The sequence below is a fragment of the Setaria viridis genome, chromosome 9 (assembly GCF_005286985.2).
Source record: "Setaria viridis chromosome 9, Setaria_viridis_v4.0, whole genome shotgun sequence".
Lineage (NCBI taxonomy): Eukaryota > Viridiplantae > Streptophyta > Magnoliopsida > Poales > Poaceae > Setaria > Setaria viridis.
The window spans coordinates 42,143,299-42,156,554 of NC_048271.2; the positions used below are offsets into that span (position 1 = coordinate 42,143,299).

The 13,256-nt window shown below is 48.6% G+C and overlaps 1 protein-coding gene and 1 pseudogene across 1 annotated transcript; one reads left to right on the forward strand and one right to left on the reverse strand.

Annotated features, from left to right (window-relative positions):
- The first annotated feature begins 506 nt into the window (after nt 1–506).
- LOC117839741 (serine carboxypeptidase-like 51) lies at nt 507–3,797 on the forward strand. The gene is made up of 13 exons (XM_034720148.2): nt 507–872; nt 967–1,061; nt 1,181–1,288; nt 1,371–1,611; nt 1,720–1,763; nt 1,839–1,906; nt 1,990–2,095; nt 2,277–2,458; nt 2,545–2,614; nt 2,717–2,767; nt 3,167–3,219; nt 3,325–3,457; nt 3,550–3,797. The coding sequence occupies exons 1-13, from the start codon at nt 728–730 to the stop codon at nt 3,616–3,618; spliced, it is 1,365 nt and encodes a 454-aa protein (XP_034576039.1). The 5' UTR covers nt 507–727; the 3' UTR covers nt 3,619–3,797.
- Nucleotides 3,798–8,823: 5,026 nt separating this feature from the next.
- Nucleotides 8,824–10,834, reverse strand: LOC117840933 (organic cation/carnitine transporter 2-like; annotated as a pseudogene).
- Between the last annotated feature and the right edge of the window lie 2,422 nt (nt 10,835–13,256).

Consider the following 13,256-nt stretch of genomic DNA (forward strand, 5'->3'; position numbering starts at 1 on the left):
GAACTCCTTTGCTTCATAAGCCCATCGGGGATGAAAGCTTTGCGACTTGAACTAGTCCCAGGTGACAGCTTGTTCTGAAATCGTAGATCGTTGGCTTACTGACTAGTCACTAGTCTGCTGAAGTGCTACACGGGGACTCTGGGAATGTAGAGCCATTTCTGACCAACTGCAACTTGACGATTACCTTTGCTACATACTAGGATGGATCAAAGTCGGATTGATACTGGGCCAACCACTACATCTGCAACTGCAAACAGGTTGCCACAGATTGTATCGGAAGAATGATCATAACAATCATGCACCGTCGTTTTGCCTAAACAATAGCCAATAGTTTTGACTGCTGCTTGTTTAGATTGAACCAGCCTTTTTCTTTCTTTGAGAAGTGAATTGACCAAAATAGGGACAAATAACATTCATCTGCCTATAACTAGGTACTCCTCCACTAAAGATGTCTATGGCACAGCACAACCATCATCCCCTGCTCTCATTGCTTCCTTCACCCTGCTTCGTTGGATAATTCTGAATAATGGTACTAGCGATGTGTCATATGCCTTCCGTTTGGCCGCATGCTGATCAAAAACGGCTCGTGAAAAAGAAAAACAGACGCCAACCAACACCTGCCGTTTCTGCCTAGGCATGTCCGTCTGACGACGAGGCGCCACCTACTTAAACCACAGACGGCCGCAGTGAGATTCTCACTCACCGGTCACAGACCACAGCAGTCAACATGGACAGGCCCTTCCCTCTGCTCGCTCTGCTTCCCATCCTCCTCTGCATCAGCCTCAGCTCCGCCGGCTCCGGTTCCTGCGAACCGGTCACCGCCGGCACCCCCGACGGATCGGAGCTGTGGGGGTACGTCGAAGTCCGGCCAAGTAACCCTCTCGTCGCCGTGCCAAAGTCTAATTCTGTGCATTTTCTGATTCGAGGCTACGTTCTGAGATATCGCCGTTGGTTGCGTTGTTGCAGAGGCTCACCTGTTCTGGTGGTACTACAAGAGCCCGCAAAGGACGTCGACGCCGGGGAAGCCATGGCCGACCGTCCTCTGGCTGCAGGGTGGCCCGGTACGCGCTGCCACTCCCCCGTGCTACAATTTGCGCTTGCTCCTCTTTAAAGGTGTCAGGAACATCAGAACACATGACCTGAGCGTTGTCATCGAGCCGTCGTCTTGTTGGCCTCGCAGGGCGCGTCGGGCGTCGGGTTCGGCAACTTCCAGGAGATCGGGCCGCTGGACGTCAACCTGCAGCCGCGCAACTCCACGTGGCTGCAGAAGGCCGACCTCATCTTCGTGGTCAGGCAGCGATCCAAGATAGCTCCATTTCTCTATTCTTCCATCCGTGTTCTGAGTCTTTCCTGATGTCTCGACGGCACAGGACAACCCGGTCGGCGTCGGGTACAGCTACGTGGAGGACGACAGCCTGCTGGTGACAACCGACTGGCAGCAGGCGGCGGACGCCACCACGCTGCTCAAGGCGCTGGTCAAGGAGGTGCCCACGCTGCAGAGCAGCCCGCTGTTCCTGGTCGCGGAATCCTACGGCGGCAAGTACGCCGCCACGCTCGGCGCCTCCGTCGCCAGGGCCGTCCGCGCCGGCGAGCTCAACATCACGCTCGGAGGTAAAATATTCCGATATGATCGTGACTCCATGAACCAATCAGCGTCGAGAAGCTTTGGTATCGTCAATTGTGTGCTGTGCACTGACATTGTCGTGTCTTCTCTGGCAGGTGTCGCGCTCGGGGATAGCTGGATCTCGCCGGAGGATTTCACGGTGAGAAGCCATTTTTCTTGAATCTTTTAGCGCACAAAAGAATGGTCAGTTAAAAGTTAGCCTTGGATTCTGCAGCTCTCCTACACGCCGCTGCTCCTGAGCGTGTCGAGGCTCGACGACAACGCCGGCGACGAAGCCAGCAAGTAAGCACACGTCGCAAGCGGGCCAATACAACCTGCATTTTTCTTTGCAATCACTCATGAGCGCACGCGAACTGTAATCTCAGGATGGCGGAGACGGTGAAGGAGCAGATCGCGTCAGGCAATTTCACCGACGCTGAGGGTTCGTGGAACGATCTGCTGCATTTCATAGGCACCTGGAGCGGCCACGTCGTAAGTGCTGACAGTTGACTTCGTACTCGTGACATCTATTTGGTCATGCCATGTTTAAAGAGCCTGCGGAGCGTGCTTACACAGTATCGTCATCACACAACAGGCACACAGCTTAATGAATCTTCTGTATTCTCCATCAGAAAAGGGAGTTCCCCTTTTCACTCGCTGTCTCTCTTTTCAGGACGTGTACAATTTTCTTGATGGCAGCTTGGACTCCGCATCGGCGAACGCACCAAGCACCGTGCAGGCCATGACGAAGTACACGAGGTATCTCAGCGGCAAGGATTCCGACTCCAACACCATCGCCGGCATCATGAACGGAGTCATCAAGGAGAAGCTCAAGATCATCCCCAAGGACCTCGAGTGAGCATCGATCGCTTTCGCACCACAGTCGCTTTCCTGCATTACGTTTCCTTATCAGTGTTGTGATGCTTGAATTCCAATTGCAGGTGGGAGGAGTTGAACCAGGACGTTTATAATGCGCTGGCCAATGATATTATGAAGCCAAGAATTGATGAGGTGAGCGAGCTACGACGGTTCTACATGAATGAACACGTTTTTAATTAATTTTGAAAAAGTTTCAGCAAGTAGCAGATGATGACTTTGAGTTTTCGATTACAGATTGATGAGCTACTGTCTTATGGTGTCAATGTTACTGTGTACAATGGCCAGGTCAGTACTGCTCTACCATTGAATGTCTCATTCTTGAATTCTCCAATAAACATTACATCATGAAAGTAAAGGAGATAACGTGTCAAGATAAATGAATTTATACGATATCGATTAAATATTACTGGCTTAGTTTAATCTAATTGAGGCGTATTGCTGTTGATAAAATGGAGTATCCAGATTTATCCAAGGAAACTGGATAAGCAACTGAGCAAATTAGTACATACCAAGAAAATGTGAACCTTGATTGTTAAGTTTATTCTAAGACGGTACACATGAACAACGTGCCTCAATCAAAGATTGGGTGATCCTTCCATGTAATATTCATAGTAGTTACAGTGCTCAGGATTTAAAATACTATTTTTAGTACTAAACTTGATTTATATTTTTGTCAATCCAAAGCTCGACATAATTTGCTCGACCATCGGCGCAGAAGCATGGGTTCAGAAACTCAAGTAAGTCTCAGCTCTTTCTCCCCACTACTGATTAATCAACTGGGTTCAGAATGTATAATATAACTGCATGACTAAATGCTCCATTTGGGGATGTACTAATCTCAGATGGGATGGGATCAAGACCTTCCTCAGCCTGCCGAGGCAGTCTCTGTACTGTGCCCCCAGCAAAGGCATCAAGGGCTTTGTCAGGTCCTACAAGAACCTGCAGTTCTACTGGATTCTTGGAGCTGGGCATTATGTAAGTCCAAATCTTTAGTGGTAGCATATCGCGCGCCTAGAACATGGGAAGCTCTTAAAAGCTGATTTGTTGGTCTGCTCTTTCGCTTGTAGGTACCTGTGGACCAGCCTTGTATCGCTCTGAGCATGATCGGCAACATAACCCAGTCTCCAGCAAGTTAGCAAATTATTTGTGACGTCATATTTGCTACGATTTGCAGTGTGTCAGTTTATGTTTCATTTTAGAATATATACGAACCTAAAACTATGTGTTAAGTGGACTGAAATCGCTACAGTTGTGCGAGATGTATTAAAGTGGCCAGATATGCCAACCTTTCTAACATATTATATTTTTGAGTTAATTTCTTCATTGGTCCCTACTGAATTTTCATTTAAGTTCACAACATCACAAATTCTGTATTGGACAACATATCCTGGATTTTAAGGTAGATCCAAATAGTCTGACTGCCTATGTTGCATTTCCACAGTGGTGACGACGCACATGACTTATTAAGGGGGTTCTTAATTTTCGAACGTAGATTTTTGTTTGAAGAAATAGTCTATATAACTTCGGAAAACATAAGAAAAATATTCAAATGCCTAACTCTTGTAATAGATTAGGATGCAATGAATTCAAACAAAATATCCCAACCTCAAGAAACAAGTTCTAGTACATTCAAATAAACAACCAATAGTTGTTTTCCACAAAAATAAATAAAATAAGCAACCAATAACATTAAAAGAATGTATGGGCTCTAAAACAAAATTAATTGTAATCTGTCTATATCTTATATATTATTGCCATCGTTATATGCGGGTTACTAGACAAGTTACATTAGTACTCCCTCCGTTTCAAATTGTAAATCGTTTTGGCTTTTCTAGATGTATAGTTTTTATTATGCATTTAGATATAGCGTATGTTTAGATGCATAATAATATCTATGAATTTAGAAAAACTAAAACAGCCTATAATTTGGACGGAGGGAACATAATCTAACAAATTAACCTGTGGATGTCCCCATATGTCACCTGTATGGCTAACAATTGTCGTGGTGGAGAAAAAACGTCCTAAAACGGTGCGCGGATGTCATTGAACATCGAATAAAAAGGACGCAAGCTCGAGCCAAATTTAAAGATATACTATACGTTGTGCGCTGGAGTGCTCTGGGCCGGCCCGGTCGGATCCGCTCGAGGAGTTCCGGGTTCTCGGGGCCACGGCAAAGCGTATCCGCCAAGCGTTTGCATGCAGAGACTGGTCAATGCAAGAGTGATAATGCGTATTGTTTAGTGTTTATCTTTCACGCGTTCTTATTCTACTACTAGTGTCCGGCCATCTTGCAACAGATCAGAATGTGACGCACTAGTATGAATAGAGAATAAGCCTAGCGTTCAAGCCCAAGCGAGTTCTTTGATATGATCAGCGGCGCGGTCACTATGCCTAAAACCAAAGACCGAATATGAACACCAGCTCAGCTCCATGCATAGTTGACTTTCTCACTTTCAAATAAAAGACCTTATCTCTAAAGATAATGGAGTAGTATTTTATATAGGTTCAGGCCGCCCAGTGTAACGTAGTACCCTACGTCCTGTTTGGAGGATTGTATTATGCCCTGCGCTCGAGTGTTTAGGGTTCGTATGGTGGGATTGGATGTCCCCATAGAGGTACCCCTACCTCCCCTTATATACTCCGAGGGGTAGGGTTACATGGCAAGTCCCCTAGTCGGTTACCATAGATGGGATCTAGTCGGATTACAACACGTGAGGAGCCCTAGTCGGACTCTATTTTTTGCCTTCTTCATCAAGTCGAGCTGACCCATTAGTGGTCGGCTGGGCCCTCCATGAGGGTACCCAGCTATCCATAACTGTCAAGCCCCCGAGCTGTGTGGAGTTGAGTGGCAGCCCAACGCGAATGCTGAGTTGGATAAGCTTTGCCCGAGTGTTTTCGTCGTCTGGTTGCCGAGAGGTTGCGCAGTTCTCAAAAAAAAATCCTTGATATTGTAATCTTTCTTTAGAAACACCCTGGGCGCACGTCGAGTGATATCCCGTGTCCAGCCACCGAGCCTAGGAGGTCGGCAGAGTCGCAGGAAGCACACCAAATGATCTCCCGCGCCCAGCCCCCGAGCTGGGAGGTCAGCCAAGTGGTAGGAAGCACGTGGAGTCGTCTCCCCCCTAAGCCTGAGAGGTCAGCTGAGCGGCAAAAGGCACGCCGAGTCATCTATGGCGCCGAACCCCCGAGCCTGGGAGCCGGCCGAGTCGCGGAAGTACACCGAGTCGCCTTTCGCTCCGAGCTAGAGAGGTTGGCCGAGCAGCAGGAGGCACGCCGAGTCGTTTGTAGCGCCCAGCCCCCGAGCCTAGGAGTCAACCGAGTTGCGGAAGTACGCTGAGTCACCTTCCGCCCCGAGCCAGAGAGGTCAGCCAAGCAGCAGGGTGCACGCCGAGTCGTCTGTGGTGCCCAGCCCCTAAGCCTGGGAGACGGCCAAGTCGCGGAAGGACGCCGAGTCGCCTCCCGCCCAAGCCAGAAAGGTCAGCCGAGCAGCAGGAGGCACGCCGAGTCATCTGTGGCGCCCAGCCCCTGAGCCTGGGAGTCAGCCGAGTCATAGAAGCACGCCGAGTCGCCTCCTGCCAGGTCGGCCGAGCGACAGGAGGCATGTCGAGTTGTCTATGGCGCCTAGCCCCTGAGCTTGGGAGCCGGCTGAGCCGCCGAAGCACGCCGAGTCACCTCCCGCATCTAGCCCCCGAGTCTAGAGGTCGACTGAACGGTAGGAGGCACACTTACTAGTTTCCGAGCTATAAAAGGACAATATAAAGATTATGTTGCATAATGTAGACTATTTAATAATTGAATAACTCGAGTTTTATTCGGCGTAGAAGTAAATTCTTGCGCATCCTGCTGGTAATTTCCCCGAGTAGTTAGCCTATTACGTTTAAGCACCTGACCCTGCCGGGGTGTTGCCAAGAGCGGGCTCGAGCGGGCTTAGCAGGAAGCGACACATGAGGGCCAGGCTTCACGGATTAAGGCGTGTGCTACCCGAATACTTTAGCAACCATTAAGAGAGACGGACAAGCCGCAAAGCAGTCGGAATTGTGCGGAAAAGCGAGAGCGTGCGCTGGGGGCTCGTAGGGCGCATGTCCAACTGCCCCTGTTGTGGACGGACCAAGCTGTATAAGCAGTCGGGTGTGACTAGGGTGGTCGGCGGAAGTCATGGAGGCATGGAGAAGCTGAGGTGTATGGAGGTATACGGAAGCTGTAATAATATTTAATTGGAAATATATGTTTTAGCTTGATTCGTGACCAAGTCGATGAGTCAGCGTTGTGGCCGAGCTAGCAGTAGTTGGTGAACAGTTGTTGACGAAGCTGATGTCGGGTCCAGGTGATTGAAGTGGTCGGCGGTGCTGGACGTATGGGCAGTAGTATGATGGTGCCGCAAATACGATGGTATGACGTTACTGCTGACGCACATGACTGCCATCGGTGTGCTGCCGACCTTGTACAAGTCAAAGGATGTGCGCCTAATCCGTAATGTACTCCTCACGTATTAAGGAAATAATAAAAAAGAATAATATTTGTTAGCTGCCGTAATAAACAAAGTGGATCGGAATAGAATAGATTAAATAATGAATCGGAAGGGAGAATTGTTCTCTTGTTTTATGCATGGCTGGAGTGCCAACCGCCAAGGCGCCGCTCCCTTAGGCCACGTAGATGTACAGCCGCAAATGCATGTTGCCATGTTCAAAATCCATATGCCATCGGGGCATACGCCATCGGGCAGGAAGTCGCCATACTCCATCGTAGAGGAGTCAGCATGTGCGCTCGTAGTTGTAGAACACATTGACGCCGCATCACCGGATTTGGATCAGAAAACAAAACCAATGTGTGATTAGGAAACTGAACAGCATATTGATCTACTCGTGAGGTTACCGATTTCTTCGACGAGTACTGCCATCAAGCTCGCTAGGAGGATCCGGATATCACCCCTACCTGACGCGCCAACTGTTGGATTTAGTGAACGGCAGTCCACCTAGGGGGTACCCAGATGGTTGTACTGTCAGATTTAGTGAACGGCAGTCCACCTAGGGGTACCTAGATGGTTGATTTGTAGGTAGAGAGGATCGTAAGACCATGAACTTGATGGTAACGCAAGGCACAAAACACAGAAATTTATATAGGTTCGGGTCGCCAGTGTAGCGTAATACCCTATGTCCTGTTTGGATGATTGTATTGCGCTCTACGCTCGGGTGTTTAGGGTTCATATGGTGGTATTGGATGTCCCCTAGAGGTACCCCTACCTCCCCTTCTATACTCTGAGGGGTAGGGTTACATGGCAAGTCCTCTAGTCGGTTACTATGGATGAGATCTAGTTGGATTACAACGTGTGGGGAGTCCTAGCCGGACTCTATCTTCTGCCTTTTTCATCAAATCAGGTCGGCATCGGCTAGGCCCTCCATGAGGGTACTCAGGTATCCATAACTGTCACGTACAAAAAGACTTGCAGAAAAATTAGTATCATAAAAATATATAGAAAATCTGTAATCCAAAACATCAGTGCAAAGAATTTTGGTAACAATTTTAGAGAACAAAGTTTTGTAAAAGAATTTTGAAACAAAATTTCAGAGAAAATTTTCAAACAAAAAATTGAAAATAAAAAAACTTCAAATTCAAAAAGATTGTAAACACAAAACTTTCATGGAAAACAGGAAAAATTATATGAACAAAATTTATACAACAACTTTAAGAAGAAAAAATATCCAGAAACAATTTTTTCTAAAAAATGAAAGCAAATCTAGATTTAGCTTCGTGGTAAAGAGCCTGTTTGGTTGGATTCTTATTTTTACCTAGCAAAAATCATGGCAAACCAAAATATCCAACACCTAGTACTACATCACCCACATCTACCACTATAACAAATTCAATAAAAAGTCATGATGATTGAATATTGAAAAAGTAAAGTTCAACAAAATCAAAATTTGTACAACTTATTTAATAAAGAAATATAATGAGGACACATGGTAAGTAAGCACTCTCTCTGTCCCAAATTGCAGGTTGTTTTAATGTTTCTAGATTCATAGTTATTGCTATACACTTAGATATATATTATGTCTAGATAAATAATAAAACTTATAAATATAGAAATGTCAAAACGACCTACAATTTGTGATGGAGGAAAGTAACATATACACAGCTGTCACTTCTAAACAATAAATCGTGTACATTCTACAAAATTAACCCATCTATTTTATTATTTTCTAATAATATTATTATCCCATACAAGAGCATGGGTTGATAGACAATACACTACACTAGTGACTCAACTTTATGGCAGTTCGAACTACAAGAAATTACTGTGTGATCTTTGTTTTTCTTTTTTGAAGCGGCCGACAGCATTACACTATCCGGCATATATTGATATAGTACGAGATCTGAACTGTACAAAGGGGGCAAAACAAAGGGACAGCAAGTATAGAGGAAAAAACTCAGCGCCTAGGAACTCAACAACATCCCTAAGCTTCTTAGCGCAGGCCAAGAGGCAATGGCCTTTTAAATCTTAGTCATTACTGTGCTGCCAAACAACCATGCATAAACTTGCATAATTACACGAGGTTGCTATCACCATACTTGGCCATGGAGCTTCTGCTGGTGCAAGACGCCGCGGCGGCCTCGTTGCGCTCTTCCTCCTCCATGGTGTCCGACATGCTCTTCCCCCTCGTCTCCGGCAAGCAAGCAGCAAAGAGACCGGCGCAGCCGATGGCGAGCCCGAACACGCCAAAGGACCAGATCATACCCCTCTCCCGGCCCAGCGCGACGAGCACGGGCGCCGACACTCCGCCCAGAACCACTGCCGCACCAGCCCCACCGCCGAGTTGCGCACGGACGTGATCGGGAACAGCTCGATGGAGTAGATCAGGATGAGATCGTACGCCGTGCACGTCGCGAAGAAGGACACAAGCTCGGCGGCCATCCCGCCGCCCCCGCGCCACGCGGGACGGCGACGCACGCGAGGCTGAACGCCCCCGCCGCCGCGGCGAGCGCGACCAGGGAGACGCGCCGGCGGGCCCTGGCGACGAGGAGCCACGAGAGGGCAGCCGACGGAACCTCGGCCAGCGCGTTGTACGTGGTGCTCAGGTAAAGGTTGGAGCCCAAGCTGCCGACGCCGAGCGGCAAGCCGAAGTAGACCATGCCCACGCCGAAGCCGGCAACCATGATCGCCGCCAGCCTCCGGATCGCCCATGACCGCTCCGCCACCATCCGTAGCGTGGAGAACACGCCCCCACCGCTCGCCGCGGCTTCCTCGTCCGTGGCGCACGCGTGGTGCAGCATAGAGAAGCTCGCCGTGGCCGCGCTGCTGCCGCCGTTGAGCGAGGCGATCCGCTGCAGAGTCTCGACGGCCTCCTGCGTCCGGCTGCGCACCAGCAGCCACCGCGGCCGCGCGGCGACTCCTGAGCTAGGAAGTAGAGCAAGACGGCGTAGCAGAGGCAGGGCACGGACACCCAAAATTACATGCTCCGCCAGGACGCCTCGCGCAACGCGAAGGCGAGCGCCGGGAGGGACAAGAACCCGACGGTGTAGCAGAAGTACGCCGCCACGCTCACCGTGTCGCGTCACCTCTTCCCGACGAGCTCCGTTGAGAGGACCAGGGTGCAGGTGCCCACGATCGACCTGGCGAACCCCGAGACGAACCGTAAAGCGGCGTACGCCCAGACGTTCGGCGCGAAGGCGGTGGGGACGCCGGCGATGGACATGGACGCCAGGGACACGAGGAGCATCTTCTTGCGGCCGAGGAGGGAGTCCGCGAGCGTCGTGAGCAGGAAGCCGCCGGCGAGGCAGCCGGCGAAGAACGATGACGCCGGGAGGGAGACGAGCGCCGGGCCGGCGCACTGGAGTGCCCACTCGGGCACCACCGATGTCTTTGCCGGCCGGTCCCACGCCCACATGCCGCGCGGGAGTGCGCACGGCGTGGCCACTGCCGCCGTCGTGCAGGACGAGTTACCGGCGGAGCCGACGCAGTGCCACAGCGGCTCGGCGTCCGTGAACACGGAGATGAACACCTGCTGCGCGTCGAAAGCCCAGGCGAAGACGACGAAGACGGCCTTGAGCAGCTGCATGGCGCCGGTGTCGCCGATTTACGTCTCGATCATGTCGTCGATTGAAGGTGTCTTCACCGGCTTGGCCTTGTGGCTTGTCAGGAGAGGGGCGGTGCCCGTGTCCTCCATTGACACAGTTGCAGGTGCCTGCTTGAGTGCGTCTGTCTTTGTTCGCCGGCGAGACCATGCTGGAAGCAGTATTTATGCCCTGATTTCCCTCATCTGGGGATTTGGTTTGCAAATGTAAAAAGCTGACAACGTGATTCTCCTAAAGGCAAAATTAAAGCTTATACGCGTGTGATTTGGTAGGAAGCTGGATCGGAAGAACGTTCTGTTATGTCATGAATTTCTGTTGGTGTTGATTCTGAATCATCCCATGCGCATCAGAACTTGATTGCTGAAACATACACTCTTTTTTTACGAGCATGGCATACCTATGCGACATATTAAATTACAAGTCGATATCTCTTTATATTGACTTTCTATATAGTTAAATTGTAGTCCACATTTCAGTGATTCGCAATATAAAGTCGATCTGTTTTCGTGATTCGCTTATAATCCTTTTCAGAAAGTTGAAATGTTTGTCGCGTGTTGGCTGCTGCTCATATGGAACTCCAGCATGTTTTTAAAGGGCTCGTAAAAAGATTAGCGTCTACACCATGGGGAAAAAATCAAATTTATAGAGATATATACCACTAGAAGTTGCACGTTTGGACATTTATGCCATCAAAAAGTTGCTCTTTTTTTCAAAACATAGTACCGAAGCAATCGCTCACAATGAACACTCATATCCCAATGAATATATGCACGCAACCTTACCTCTATGAGCATCTCTGAGAGACAAAGCTGACATATCTTGAGATTGATGAAGTCACCACATACGCCTCAATGTCCGGCATGGAGGTAGCTTAAGGAATATTTTTGCACAGAGTGTAGGGTTTTGTCTCCCCTTTCCAACAAGACCGAGAACGTCCGATTCTAGATCCCGAGGTCAAAGTTATGGCTTTAATACAGGACATGGCAGCTATATGGGTTCCAGGACGTTTTACTTCGCTCCAAGCAATGAGCACACGGTTGGATCATCGCAAAATGATGCTTACGGTCATCTGAAACGCGTTTGATCAAGGAGCATTATGTTCCGCGGAGGTTTTGTTGGTGGGAAGGGTGAATGGGCAAAAATATCTTTGTTGGCGGATGTTTTGGTGAATGGGTGAATTAGGTTTCAAGAAGCATTAGGTTTCGCGGAGGTTTTTTTGGCGGTATCTTTGTCAATCATTTTGTTCGTTCAAGGTACCTTCATGTAAAAATATTCCTTAAGCTACCTCATGATCTGTTTTTTAAAAAAATCATCACTAAAATTATTGGGTGGGACAAAGGAGGGCTAAAGGAGGGCTAAAGGTGTCCGCCATCCAGTACAATACACGAGCCTTTGACATTTATTTGAATTTTTTGTTTAATACATGGGTCTAGCCCACGTATTCTAACAAGCAAATGGGCACCCGGATACCAAATGATACATAGTACAACACTTCATGGGAAGTGAGAAGACTAATTAGTGTTGGAGACGGCCACAATTAACGATCTTTCGTCCAACGCTAGGATTTGTTCCACTTTTGGAGGCTTCTCGGCACTATTCGCTCTCACTTTCGGTGTCATGTGTTGGCTGTCGCGTTCTCATTGTCTTGTTGTTTTGGCCGGGACCACTGCTCCTGACTCCGTTCTTGACGTCAGCTGTGGTGGATCCGGGGAGCGTACAAGTTCCATGTCAGTCGAAGGTAGTGCGCGCGGTAGGTCTCGGTATTCACTATGTAAGAAACTGTCGAAGGAGACATCCTCATAGGAGACGCGAGATTAAGCCGCATCTCCAATAATAATAACCCGCGTCTCCTATGAAGATGCTTCCAGCACCAAGAGAACAACCTGCGTCTCCTATGTACTTACATCGGAGACACGTCTCCTGTGAGATGATCAGGGAAGACACGGGCTATAGGGACGCATCTCCTACCATATAACACCAGTCGCTGGGGCGAGGTGGCCTCCAACTGAGGCTGCTCCTCACGACCTCCTCCAAACCGACGGTAAGGCATCTCTATCTTCCCTCCATCCCTCCCTCTCTCCCTCTCTGATTTCCCAAATCAATTCAAGTCCCCATCTAAGGTTTGGGCCATGGAAGGTGCTGCCTGGCTATGGGAGACGCTGCAGTGGCAGGAGGCATTCCCAAGCACTACCACGCGCGTGCTGCCGCGGAAGGGGTCCTCCACGCCCAAGGTGACTTTAATGTGATTGCTGCTGTGGTACTGATGCTTGTACTTTATGTGTTTGATGACGTGCCAGCTCAAGAATAAACTCGTTGCACCTTCTTTCAATATGTATTGCTGATTGCCTTGGTAGATGCTAAAGCTATTTGAGATAAAACTTTTGAGGGGGCAGTGCTTCTTTTTGAGCTTATAGAGATTGGGCAATATGTGTGATAGTTTCATCATTTTGATAGATGGGAAACCTAATACATCTTTTATCTTTTAACATTGGCCTGTTAAATGGTTAGTCTTGGAGTAACCATCCAATTTCTAGGAGGATCTTTGAATGGAAAAATCTACTGCTGGGGTAATATTTAGCAATTACGTAACATATAAGACAATCTGGCATGGTGTCTTCTTTATCTGCAATTTTAGGAAAATGGCGTGGTACTTGCATCAGCCATTAAGCAACTGACTTCATTTTAGGTCAATAATTTATCATCA